The 14,461-nt window shown below is 42.3% G+C and overlaps 1 protein-coding gene across 1 annotated transcript in view; it reads right to left on the reverse strand.

Moving 5' to 3' along the window:
• The window catches only part of cadm1b (cell adhesion molecule 1b), a gene marked incomplete at both ends in the record, with an annotated part of 159,919 nt that overhangs the window by 20,713 nt on the left and 124,745 nt on the right, over window positions 1–14,461 (reverse strand). Inside the window, 4 exons of the mRNA XM_080006687.1 lie at window positions 5,540–5,712; window positions 6,135–6,231; window positions 8,750–8,908; window positions 12,346–12,483. Of these exons, the coding sequence (XP_079862813.1) occupies window positions 5,540–5,712; window positions 6,135–6,231; window positions 8,750–8,908; window positions 12,346–12,483 (567 nt within the window). The remainder of the gene's footprint in view (window positions 1–5,539; window positions 5,713–6,134; window positions 6,232–8,749; window positions 8,909–12,345; window positions 12,484–14,461) is intronic.

The raw sequence follows: 14,461 nt of genomic DNA on the forward strand, positions 1-14,461 counted from the left end.
TGACAGCTCTTTCAGCTCCAGGAGGCACCGACATTCAAGTTCGTAACTTCATAGTAATAATCATAATATCATAGAAATTTGACTTTGTGTTTGTTTAGAGAAAGCCATTTCTATTTCATCACCGCCTCATTTTCACTGCAATCCAGTGACAAACGCATTTTGTCATTTTTCCTTATTAGGACGAAAAGTCCCCGCCCTGGCGGTCAGGTCTGCCGCTCGCCTCCTCTCGGGAACAGGCGCGCACAAAGCCAAGCGCACGGCGGCGTCGGATCTGACGCCGGGTGTACATCAACCTCACACCTATCCCGGTTGTCCGACGCTGAAAGATCATCACTCTCTTTGAAATAGCGATGCGCTCCAAGGACCATTACCTGCGGGTACAGTAGGTGGCGGCAGGAAGAAAGGAAGGGAGGGAAATTGATGGACAATTCAGTCGGCGCTCAATAAATATTGCTCACAGGGAGATATTTACTTAAACGCCACGGCTTATTAAAAAAAACAAAGCCCCGGCTCAGAGTCGCATAGCTGAGCGGGGACGCAGGAAAGGCCACGTGAGCTCGGCAGATTGGAGAAAAAAAAAAAAAAACGAGGGGTCCTTACCTCATCCCAACGGGGAAAAGAAACCAGAAACGATAAATAACGCGGATCTGGCGGAGGGCGCGGTCGTGCGCCTGCCTGTCGGGTTGGGCTGTCGGGCTAAAACGCGGCGCGCGGCTAACATGCTACGACCGACGACTTAATCAACGCGGTGATTAGTTTGGGAACGGGGAGCCTCGCGTGGACCGCGGCGGGGGCTTGTCTGGTGTTTAATCCTCCAGAAAACAGGAGAGGGGCAACCTCGGGCCTCATTATTCCGTGTTATTTTCACCTTTTCACCAATCTCATGTGTCTCATTACAGCAAAAGTAAAAATCACGGAGCACTCCGACAGTCATACACCGGAGGAGTGAGGCTGAATATGTATGAGCGCTCGTCATATTGTTGATGAATTAACATTTGAGTGTTAACTAATTCTATGGCTCCGGCGATAAGAGCTGCAGAGACGAACAGCACGCTCACATAAATACACATTTGCGAGGCGTTAGGAAAAGTCGGGCGCAAAAAAACAACCCGACCAAATGCAAATGAATGTGGCCTTTTCTTGTCGGGGGCCTTAAAGGAACAAAATGACACATTTTCAGAATTCAAATGAACGTCCTTTTGGATGACAGGAAATAATCTTTGACGAAATTTAGTCCCGTAAGCCGGGACAAGTGCATCTTGACGGAGCTATTTGCCGGCATATGCTGTCCTTTTGTTTGGAAGTGATCATTACGGGCCCGTCGGGAGCGAGCAGATGCCATCATTTGCCTGGCAGAGCACAATGATGAACATCCATAACCGCGGGTCGGAGGAGGGAGCGGTGTCACCGGAAACCACCTCAAAGTCACGGCTCGGACCCCACTGCCGACCGGTTAACTCAATACACACGCCAGGGATTGGTGTTCCAACCGGAGCAGCTTTTTTTTTTTTGTTGTATTATTTGTTCAATTAGTTCCAAAAGTTCAATAACTGAAGTGTGGAGTGGAGCGGAGCTCGGAGCGGAGCTCATAGCGGTTGTAGCGTACACCACGTCGGCTCCTGGGGGACGGGATTAGCGAGCGCTCACTCCGCTCGAAACACAACATTCCTAATAGCAAAGACGCCGCCGCTACCAAACAGATGCATTATCTGTGGACGGACTATGGACTATGGAGTTTGGGTGATGTATATTTTACTCATATACTGTAGATATGTAACATGATATACAGTATGTTATACTGTATATAAATATACAAATATAATATAATTGATGCCAGGGAGGAATTCAAGTGTTATAGCAGCAGAAGTTGAAAGAACAGTTCAAATCAAAAAACAGATAAAAATGTGTGTGTGTGTGTGTGTGTGTGTTTGTGTGTGTGTATATATATATATATATATATATATATATATATATATATATATATATATATATATATATATATACTGTATACATATACATACACTGACAATATACACATATATACATTTTTTTATATCTTTTTTAATATCTATGTATATATTCTGTATATACACAGTCTATATATGTATATAGTTTAGATATATCATCTATATTATATCATATATAAATAAATGACATGATGTGATATACTATATTTCATTCTTATGTGTTTTTTCTGACTTGCATTGTTCTCAACCGTCACTGTGAACTGCTGCTGCTGCATTACCTGAAATGTTCCTGGGGATGTAGAAAGTCTAATGGTACTGCATCATATAACATACCGCTCCCATTGTATTGAAGCGGAAGTTTGATTACGTTACTTGATGAATAAAGAAAATCGCTGAAAAGCAATGTTTTCGAACACAAGGCCTCTCGTCCTTCGCTTTACCAGATAAAACTGCGAGCGTGGAACGCCAGCTATCCCGAGGCAAGTGGAGGGAACCACATCCCGTAGCTTCACTTCGTCTTTTGCCACTTGTCACTTCCTGGCAGCTTTGTTTATGATCATGTGTGAAGCAAAGCCATCTTTTTCGATAGCTCTCTAGCTGGGGGTACCAGCAGCACCGGTCCTAGTTTCAGACAAATCGCTTCAGATGTTCGGAGGCTGGAGTGGGAGGTTTCGGTCACCGTTGCTATGCAACACTTTAAAAACGGGTCATCGATGAAAATGTGGAATTAGGAGCTGCTGCCAAAGTCGAGCACAGATCGATTATTTCATTACGTCACCCCCGGTTGGGTTAGAGGTCTGGTTGTTGAAAATAAAAAAAATGTGTAATTCCCTCTTGATACTCCCACTTTGACCGCCAGCCAACACCCAGACAACAAACACCCAGGATGATTGCACTCAGTAGCGAGGATAAAAAGTGTAAATGTGTCCACGATGGATCCGGATTTGATCAAAAAGATCCCAACGCATTTTTAAAAATTAACGCTACGGCATAAAATTCGACACGGCAACTATTTGTGCAAAATAATAAAATAATCCACATGCCTGCATAGCAACACCACCAAAGGAACCGAGCTGCACACTAATCTACCTTTTGGGATTACATGACACATGAGCGTTTCCATACCTTGACACTCTATGGACGTGAGGTAAAGCTTTGTCTCCTTGAGTGCAATACACTCGCCTGAGAGACAACGGCCTTTTACAAACCGTACACACACACACCGTTTAAAACGCGTTTCAGCGTTTTTTACGCGTAACATCCAAGTCAGAGATTGCATCTGTTGACTCCACACTGAGCAAGCTCTACTGCAGGTTTATGCTGGACGCCCTCAACCTCCACCTGTTGTCAGCGTTCTTTCATCCAATCAATCATTTGGAGGAAATATAGGCTGCAACAATGCATGAATCTGTTGCCGACATCGCCGGCCTACACGCATGACAGCGCCTGTTTTTCTACAATAAATCATTGTACACGAAATGTACTAATAAACTCTATATCCATTTCCATGAACAGTAACATATTTTTTCTGTTCTTTGAAATTTAATTGGCAAACGCACTGTACAGCAGTGGCTTGGTCATCTGCAAATAAATAGTCGGAGCAATTTTCTTCTTGTGCTCGAGGCCATTTTATCATGAGCAGAATCTAGGAAACTTCTAAATAACTAAGCCGCTCTCCAGCTGACGAGCCACGTGAATTGAAAAGCTCCGGCAATCAATCAGAGTAGTTTCAAACAGACTTTGCCAAAAGCCAAATCGAGCCAACAACAATAATCGCTCAAGTTCTAGTGTATTCACCTTTCATTAAGAGAGGTATTTCTGGCACAGAAATCCAACCAAATCCCCCTAAATCCGTTGTGCTGTAGCAGCCACGGCTTATCTGCCGTGCTGTATTAATGAGTTTTTGGCAATTTCGAACACAGCGTTGCCTTGGTCATTGCACCCGAACCGCCGCCGTGGTGTTTCCCACACCTACTGTACATGTGGAAGACGTAGGTAGTCATCATATCAGAACCACGTGGTGTTTCCCACGCCTACTGTACATGTAGAGGACGTAGTTGTCAAAATAGTCGTCATATCAGTAGCAGGTGGTGTTTCGCAGACCTACCGTATTCCAAGACCAGTGTTTCCCAACGCTGCATTTTCCACAGCACACTCTTCACAATTAATAATTGAATAAGTAAACTAGTAGTTTGGCTAGATTTTGCAGTAGCTTGCTGGTAGTTCAACTACATTCAACTGCATCATGATTCAAGTAGTTCAATTACCTTCTTGCCATTTTTGTGTGGTTAACTACTGAAACTACAAACAATTTTGGCCATGGAAGGAAAGAAATGATTCGTTATTTTACCATTGCTTTTCCACTGTAATTGAACCCCCTCTGACCAGCCCCGCCCCCTTTTTCTTCAATCCCGACCGCTGTGAAGGCATGCCCGGGCGATGCATTCGTCAGGCAGCCACCAGTGTTGCCAGATTGGGCGGTTTTCCGTCAAATTGGGATACTTTTGATCACGCTGGGCTGAAAAAAATAGCATTGGGCGGCTACAAAACAAACAAAAAACAGTGTGTTTTTATTTTAGATGCCTCCCTTTCCTAATTGAACAGGGGGAAAAAAACGAACAAAAAAAAACAAAAAACGTCCAATGCTGTGTTTATACCTGTGAACAAGCTGACACTTTTTTCAATAAACTCAATTGAGTGTTATTTTTTTCCTGGCATGTGATTTTCTTTCAAATTTTTTATCATATTTTGTTAGAATTTCATATCACAGGTACATCATGAATTTGACCTTTTTTTTTTTTTTGACAAAGTAGTTTGAACTACTTTTTCTAAGTAGCTTTACTTGACCAAACTACATTTCTGCCTAGCGTAGCTTTGCTGTAGTTCAACTTTTTCCGGTGAGAAGTAATTGGCAGCTTACAAAGCTATGCTTACAAAGTAGCTTCCCCAACACAGGAAATAATCCCACGGCACCACACTACTATCCTGTTAACCACTAAAAAAATGCCAGAAACATGACACATCATGTATGACTGTGCTTAGTTTAATGGCCGCCTACTAAACATTTAGCGATGTACCGTAAGACTCACGAACGATTCCTTCGCAACAAACATCTTTTAAATGACTCAGGAGTCTGGAGTCACTCAGCAAGAGGGAGGCGGGCGACGGCGTTCAACTTCGACTCGCAAACTGAAAATAATTACTAAATAAAAAATAATTAGTCCCAAGCACAGATAAAAGGCCAAAGCGTTCGCACGGAACAGCTCTTCGCGCTGCACCATAACAAACCATTTTGGCAGAATTAAATGGTTCTTGGGGGGATTCCATTCAAAACTCGGAGCCAGAGTCCGCCCTCGCTCACCGCGCGTTACACACGACCGAACCGAACGGATCAAACGACTCTTTTCACTGGGTGACTCGCCGAGAACCGGATCTCAAAATAAGCGCGTAACCTCGCATCGCTACCACAGCACAAGCACTCGACCTCGTCCCGATGAACGCAGACGGGCTCGGTGAGGCAGCGCGGCCTGGCAAAACCTTTGAGCTGGCGACGCCCCTCGAAAAACGCCTACCGTAGACGTAGAGGACGTAGTCATCGTAGGCCTCGCCCACGGCGTTGGAGGCCACGCAGCGGTACGTGCCGTTGTAGGACTTGTTGAGGTTCTCGATGTAGAGGTCGGAGCCGGTGACCACGGCGTGCGGCGGCACGTCCTCGTCCACCCGCAGCCAGTTGATGCGATGGGGACTGGAGGAGGGGGAACGACAGAGGCAACAAACAGCCAACGCACATCATTCAGACGCCGTCTATCCATGGTACAAACAGAGGCAAAAAGGTCAGGAAAGAGATCGTTGGAGGAGGACCATCGGAGAAGACCACCGCCCCCCAGCACCCTCCCCGTCCGGCTTAATGATGTATCTTAGAAGCAATTGATAACATTTAAATGTTACAATGGACGGGAAAGGTTAAGGGAGTGCTCCGACTGGCAGAAAGCAGATAAGGCAGAGGAAGGAACTGCCATGGAGTGGTGCAGCGTGTGTCTGGTGTCTGTTTTTTAAGGTCTCTCTTGGACGGGCGCTGCGCCGGGGTAGGGGTGGGGGTGGGGGTTGGGGTTGGGTTGGGTTGGGTTGGGGGGGGGGGCGGGTGCGGACGAGCGGGAAAACACTCACTGTGGCTTCCCTTCCGCGATGCACGTCAAATCCAAATTGTCCCCCTCTCTGGTTAAGCCTTCGGGGTATGTTACCACGATCTTCACCTCGGGTTTGTCTGGAAAGCGCAAAGTAGGGGGGGTTTACACATCGCAGGCTTTTTCATCTGTTTCGTACCTGTAGAAAAAGTTACATAAAACTCCCCCTCCCCACCCCTGAGGTTTGATTCTAGGTTTCAATAAAATAAGTGTTAAACAGATCAACTCGGGGAGAGCGCGGATCGAAACACAGGAGGAGGAAATGATCCCCCATGTGCTGGGTAGACATCTACCAACCCTGCCTACAGCTAAATTATTTCTGTTCTCTTATCGTTGCCTGGCAGAAGATTACCAAAATGTCAAGCAGTTTCAGTCAAGCTTTCACTGTTTTTTTTTTATTTTATTTTTTTTACCTTGAAAGGTCAGAAAAAACAGTTGTTTATCTGAGGAGAAAAAAAAAATTAATATTCTACAGAGACTACAAAAGCGAACCTTAACCTTTCTTTGGTGTTGAACATGTTGTAAGATTGCCCAAACTACTACTTCTTCAATCAGTGCTCCTTTAGAGAAAACCCCCAAATCTCTTTGCACATGTGAGCAAACGCTACTCCCTGCCCTGTTGTCCAGGGAGCAGTCCATCTTAAAGTGTCTCAAAGACCGGGGCCAAAATTTATCAGTGCATCGGTTGAGCCTAAGATACTCGACTGTATATGGTAACAAAAAAACCTCCCTATGGAAGAGGATTAGAGGCGCATGATTTAAGGTACAGGATAAACTCAAGACACATTTTAGTTTAAAATAAATGTCGGGATTCTGAGAAAAAAGTCGGAATTCTGACACAAAGAAAATATTGCTATGTGCAAACAATGTGAGGTGACCATGATCCTCACCTCTGTTTGGAAATCATTGTGGAAAGCCAAATTTGCATTTCTTTTAAATAGACAGAGGTTTTATTGGAACAGTGTGGTGTACTGTAGTCACTCGCTCCAGTCAAATTGGAGCGACTAGTGTGCTGGCAATAAACTAATAATAATAATAAGAAGAAGAAGAAGAAGAATAAGAATAAAAATATGAATAATAATTCAAACCAGATTGTTGTCAATGTCAATGACACCAACTGGGAGTGACATAATAAAAATCATCCATTGCGAGTTAACTTTGGAAACAGCTCCTAAATCCACATTTTCGTCAATGATAAATAGCAACGATGACAAAAACCTCCCCCTCTATCCTCCAAACGTCTGAAGTAATTTGTCTAAAACTAGGACTGGTGCCACTGGTGTTGACCCCCCAGCTAGAGAGCTATCGAAAAGATGGCTTTGCTTCACACATAATGATAAACAAAGCTGCCAGGAAGTGACAGCAGCCTCATACGTATGCTTAAGTTAATTTCACTGAAATCTTAGAGTTGCTGAATAACCACGGCAGATGCTTACAAAGAAAAAACAGCCAATTGTTTCCACCCATATGCCTCCTTTCTTATCATTTTTGGGCCCACCATTATAATTTAATCTTCTTGAGGGAGGTAAAATCTCTTCAGCCTGTTGTGTAGCATTATATGGGGACTGTATGTTGTAACTGTATGTTACTGAGTTAATTAAATATTTGCACTTGGGACTGGTGGTGGTTTTTAGACAGAGGATTGGTTATGAAACAGCAGATCTACGTGCATGAAGCCAAAAATCCCAAAGTGGAGGGACATTGGGCAGGGCTGCATTTGTCTTTGGTTTAAGACTTCTTGAAAGCTGTCCACAAAGATCCAATAAAAGTGTCGGGAGGAAAATGAAAGTGACTGATGAGCCCGCCGTCATTCTCTGCACGGAATCCACGTGCTGTTTGAGATGTCGCTACCTGCGTCATGCGGCTTGTACCAGAGCTTCAGACAAAGCCTTTTGTGTCATTTCACGGTAAGCCCTTGCACATAGCGCCTGTCTCGCCTTTCGTGAAACAACTGGATCCTGGGCGTTAATACCAGCACCAGAAATGTCACGCACATGGCAATAAGGGCTGATTACTATGATTGCCCACATCTTTTATGAATGGAATAGTTGGAATATTTACAGCAAGCTGCCGACTGCCAATAACATTCTGAAAAAAATACAATTCTTACGCTGAAAACAATGTTTATCAGCGCTCACAATGAACATCTGGCATGTCATGACAATTCCCCTATTCTACCACACGGTTCTCAAGTGACTCAAATAGTAAAACTGGTATAAAACACCTGGTAGTGTGGAAATGTTGCAGTAAAAATGGTATGAAACACCCGGTAATGTGGATATGTTCCAGTTAAACCAGTATAAAACATCTAGTAGTGTGGATATGTTCCAGTTAAACCAGTATAAAAAATCTAGTAATGTGGATATGTTCCAATAAAACCAGTATAAAACATCTAGTAGTGTGGATATGTTCCAGTTAAACCAGTATAAAAAATCTAGTAGTGTGGATATGCTCCAATAAAACCAGTATAAAACATGTAGTAGTGTGGATATGTTCCAGTAAAACCAGTATAAAACATGGAGTAATGTGGATATGTTCCAGTAAAACCAGTATAACATATCTGGTAGTGTGGAAATGTTGTTATTAAAGTGCACTCACACAGCACTTCCAGGGCTCTCTGGGCCTGAAGGTCCTTCACGGCCGGGTGGTCTACAATGCAGTCCACCACCACGCCATCGTCCTCCTTGGTGACGGAGAACCGCACCCGGCTGGTGGAGGTGAACATCCTGTCGTAGGTCTCCTCCACACTCATCTCACCTGGAGAACAATAATTAAAAAGAAAAGACGGATTGAAAACTCAACAGCTTTCTCAGTTCCCTTGCTCTGACCACAACAAGGCTCAGATGACTTTATTTGGTCAAGGTAAGGATTGGTGCATTGTGCTGTGAAGTTTAACAGTTTGGGAAAAAAAGCCAAATGTAAAAAAATGACCTTTAAAAAAAAAAAAAAAAAAAAAGTAAGGTAAAAATAACAGCCAAATATATAAAAAATAGTAGAATAATAAGGAAAATAATCAAATGTACAAAAAAACAAACAAACAGCCAATTAAAGAAGCAAGGGCAGCTAGTGGCTGTGGGTATAGAATAAGATGATGATATTCTGTACAGGATGAATAAATACAATAAGTACACAATAAAACTGGTATGGATAACAATGAATATATGTATATAGTTATGATAGCAGGTATAAGTAATTACTGTGTCACAACTCGTCAAAGCTGGATCTACTTCTCTCCGCGTTTCTACTTTAAACCTCCGTGGAAGTGTATTTGAGAGCAACGGACGTGGCCTTGGGCTTTCATTTCACTAGGTGATGAGGTGCGGCGGTGTGCGCTTGATAATGGAAGCCAGGGGAGCCGGAGGGGTGGAGTATTGTCGGTGAACCCTGCAGTAATCTGCCGGCCCCGTGGCCCCCTGCGGCCCCCCTGGCTGCCAGAGGGCCGTTCAGCGGCGGCGCATTAGGACGCCACGGGGGCCACGGCATTACCCCCGCATCGCTGAGTGTGGATGGTTTACTGCCGTTTAACGAAGTGAGGAAATAATTAGAGCCCCGCGCTGACCCGCAGCACACTTCCATTCCAGACACGTCGCAGGGGAGACGGGCCATGCCGGGTCAGACCGGACCAGGTCAGACCAGACCGCACTGGACCCCGGAGGGGAAGGGGCCCAAAACACTGCTGTTCCACGGACCATGATCACCTCTGGGTGGTTATTAACCCTTTGTAACCCACCCAGCCAGCCAGCCAGCCGACCAGGACCCGCCTGCAGGGAAACCCAAAATGTTCGGGGATTTGATGATTCAGGCCGTTACATATGATCATCAAATGAAAATAAATATCCTATAGAAAGATGGCTTCCAGTTCAAAATAGGCGTGATCTGGCACTGAGTGTAGACAAAGCATTTAACATGGAGAAAGTCAAAATTAGTAATGTAATGGATGGGACCATTTCAATATTTATTTTTTATATTTTATGGTTTCTTCTTTCAATGTTACAGTGTTTGTTTACAATGTAATATAAACGACTTATCTTTACTAGTTTTATACAGTATATTCGACATATCAGTATACGACACATACTTAATTATTAATGCTTCAGTAATTAACATACAAAAAGATGGCTCCCAGTTCAAAACAGTTGAGTGATCAGTCACATAGCGTTGCAATGAATAAAACGCTAAATAAATAAAATGTCACTGTTGCAGAGTTCTTTTTACAATGTAATATAAACTGTTCTTTATGATATTTATATGATCTACTTACATTGCAAGTAGATAATATTTTGTGTAGGCGTGTATTTTGTGTATTTTGTGCCTGAGGTTTGGTGTGCAACTTCATATTTAGATATTATATTATTTTTATTGTTAATATTATTTTGTTTTGTTTTCAGGGGTATTATTGCTCCTTTTAGGTTCTGTTTTAGTTCCCTTCTAGATCAGTTATTATTCGGTGGCATCCAAAGGTGTTTGACAAGTGTTAATACATTACTTTTGGTTTTAGTATAATTAGGAGTGTAATTGTGCACAATAGGTCAACCAAAGATTGATCCATCTGTCACAATCATGAGAACTAGGTGAAAATATTGTGTTTTAAAACAATTAACCGGGGGTAAGCGAGCGAGTGAGGAAGTGTCCCCGTTACGCGCTGTGCTTTTTTAGTTTCGTTCAATGAGGAAACGGAGCGGCACGGGGACGCCCGGCGGAGCACAGATCACGGGCGCCCGGATGCCCACCACTGCGACGCCTTCCTCATAAATACGCATATCTTTCCCGGAAAACCCGCAGCCTTGACGGCCATTCACGCTTAAAAAAATATATATATTTTTTTTTTTATAAAACAAAAAAAGGTGCCTGATAAAAAGGGCACCATGGACATCAAGAGGCAGAGGGGCGGGGGCTCTGACACCCGCAGCGCCCCGCCCTCTGCACGTGCCCGGTTACTACTGACACGCCGGACATCAGGAGCGCCGATCTCACCCGCCTCGTCTCCTCCGACGTTCTTCCCTGGATGGAAATTGAGTGGCGGTCCTGCGGGGGAAACGCTGGCGGCCGCAGATGGCGTCGGCTTTTAAGATTCCCTCTTGTCTAAATATTTCATCTCTTAACTCTCCGCCAAATCAATCCCCCTCTCCGTCCTAATGCTGTACATATATGGTTTGAAAACAGGCCCGGAGAGCGACCGCCCCGCCGCTCTGTGCAAATACCACACGTCTGAAATGATTATCGCTCGCGCCGTACAATTAGCGCGTAATGAATAATTGATGAGGCCCCTGATCGTAACTTAAGAGCCGATCTGGATCGATTCCACCGCACACCATCCAAATAACCACCGACCCTCTCTGAGCGGCCGACGGGAGGCCTAGGGGGGCTGGAAACCAATACCATATCAATGAGGATACTCAAGACTTTTATAAAAACAAAAGACTTTAATCTCAACAAATAATATATACAACGTGCACAACCTGAGTTTAAGCCGCACGCTGTATATAAAGTGTAAATGAATTCGAAAAAGCTCTAAGGGGAAAATGCTCGCAGGTTTTCAAAATGCTCATTAGCCGACGCAGTGGCAGGACGTTTAAAGATGAGAGGATTTTACGGGGGAAAAAAACAATTATATGTTACTTTATATAACTTAACTTTTCCACCACACATTATACTTTATACCAACTTAGTTTATATTGTATATTCTTGTATAATATTGTATATTTGACTATTATTTAATTATTATTATATGAGATATATATATACATATATATATATGTGTGTAGTGGCTATTTTAATACGATTTTGGCTATTCTTATATTTATAATCTGTACTTTCTTTATTATTGTTTTATTTGGCTATTTTTGATATATTTGGCTTTTTTATTTGCTTATTTTTTAGTTTTTTATTTGTCTGTTTTTGTATATTTGGCTATTTTTATTGTTGACTGTTAAGCATTTACGCCAATTGTCTGTACAGCAATGCACAACCATCGTATATGAAATGGTCCTAAGCATGGTCACGCAACATCATCAGTGCACACACAGTGTCAGAGGTGACAGCCAAGTGTGGACCACACAGGGTGCGGCCCACACACGGTGCGGAACCACAGGAGGTAGGAGATCTGCAGCGTGTGAAGCAAACGGGGGAGGCAGGTTTTTTTTTGTTTTTGTTTTTTTTAATATCTATAAAATATAAATATATATTCCACAGACCTGTCAGCTCTTGCTCGCCCTTCATCCATCGGAGGGAGGCGGCCGGCTTGCCGCCCATGGCTGTGCAGGTGAGCTCCGTCTCGTTGCCCTCGCCGACCATGTCCTCGCGGCTCTCGATGATGGGGACGGCCGGCGGGACTGGAGCCACAGAGAAAAAAAAGATGAAGGAGACATAACAAAAGAAACGACAGATTTAAAAGAACCAACAAGGGTATGGAAAAAGACAAAAGTACCAATCTATTCCAATGCATTGTTTTCATTGAGGGGTGTATGTATGTATGTATGTATGTATATATACACATTTACATATATATGTATACATTCTGTGATTGACGCGTAGCATTTTGCTTCATGACGACCAAACATTCATCGTTGTGTCAAAAAGCACTTATTAGGTATTAAAGCAAATACATAAAGGTAACTTTGCTTTAATATTTGTCTTGTTTGATGTATCATTCTTTCTCAGTTTCTTGGTATCAGATGTCAGTGATGGAAAATAATTTTAACTTAAACCCATAGACACTTTTTTTTAACCGTACTCAAGTACATTTTTCAAGTATCTGTACTTATTTGAGGATTCATTTCAGAGACTCTCGATTCGATTTGAAAGCAAATATCTATGTTTCTAATTTATAATACATTTCTAACTGTTTATTATAGTTGACAAATACAAATAAAAATAAATGTATATTACATTTTTTCATATTTAATATATATGTAATATAAAATAGGAAAAAAAAAAAATTTTAATGACTATGACACCATCTATTCAATTTTTTTGTAAATTATAATCAGGCTCTGCATAGTCAATCATTTGCAGAAAAAAGTACAAAGTATTAGACTTATAGCGCTATCTCAGGACACTAGATACAAGTTAAGATAACACAAGTTATTTTACTTTAGATACTTTAAGTACATTTAGGAGCAAGTACTAATATACTTTCATTTACAAAAAGTAGAAATTTCAATGTGGTACTTTAGTAGTACTTTTTGTAATACTTTTCACTTCCGTTCCGAGTACTTCGCCCACCACTGGCAAATATAATGCTAAAAATACATTTATTTCCTGTATCCTTAACTTTAGTGCCAGAGCCTTAACTTATGCAAAACAGGATAAGACACGCCGTCTTTGTTTTCTCCGCCCTTCAAATTAGCGGCGGTGAAGCAGAAGGAACTTTGCGGAACTTGAGATCTCAAAAAAATAAAATAAAATAAATAATAGAATAATAATAAAAATAACACAGGCAAATCAGCGGGGTGTTTATTTCAAGAGCTCTTAAGTGGCACCCTCGCTACAGAAATTCCAGAAGCAAGGTTTCAATTGTACCACTGCGAGTAATTACTTTAAAGTGTTCTTAATTCCCTTTCAAATCCCCCCAGGATGTCTGCATGTATAATAAAGCTTAACTGGAGTCATTTCGCTCCGAAAGCATCAAAGTGTGGCGCAGCTGACTCTCAATGGGGAGCGGCTTCCAAGCGAGCCAAGTCAACATTCACCCACTTTCCACAGATTCAACACAGCTGCCAAAAAAAAACAACACAACACGGGTTTGAGCCATCAGTCTCAGCATCTGCTCCTCTATTTTTTTAATTTTTTTTTTTTTTAATTTTTTTTGCATTCTTTTTCCGTCGCCGTTGTCGTGCCGACGAGCTCGGCGAGAGCCTAATTGGCTGACATTTTTGTTTCAGTTGCTACTGAAGATAACGCGTGTGGCGGGCAGGCGGGCAGAAAAGGGGGGTGGGGGATCAAACGTGAGCATTATTTTGGTTTTCTGGAATGGAGTTGAGGGAATGACAGCAAAGGTGTCAATATACTAGAATAACTGCTTTGACACTGTAGGCTGGAGTAATAAACTTTTGTCTTACATTACATATGTACATATTTGTTATGTCTTATGAGTTTAATTAATATCTCTTTCTCAACAGTACTGTTTTCTTCGGGGATTAATTAGGTGTTATCTTAATTTAGTAAGTGCACAGTAATTACGTATGACCTACAGTATATACCTATACCAATAATTAATCCTGTCAATAGAATGGCACTTTGCATAGTCTGTATTTCTATATTATTATTATAATATTTCTGCTCTGAATTGTTGGCTATTTCTGTGTATTT

Source organism: Zeus faber (assembly GCF_960531495.2).
Source record: "Zeus faber genome assembly, chromosome: 9".
NCBI classification, from domain to species: Eukaryota; Metazoa; Chordata; class Actinopteri; order Zeiformes; family Zeidae; genus Zeus; species Zeus faber.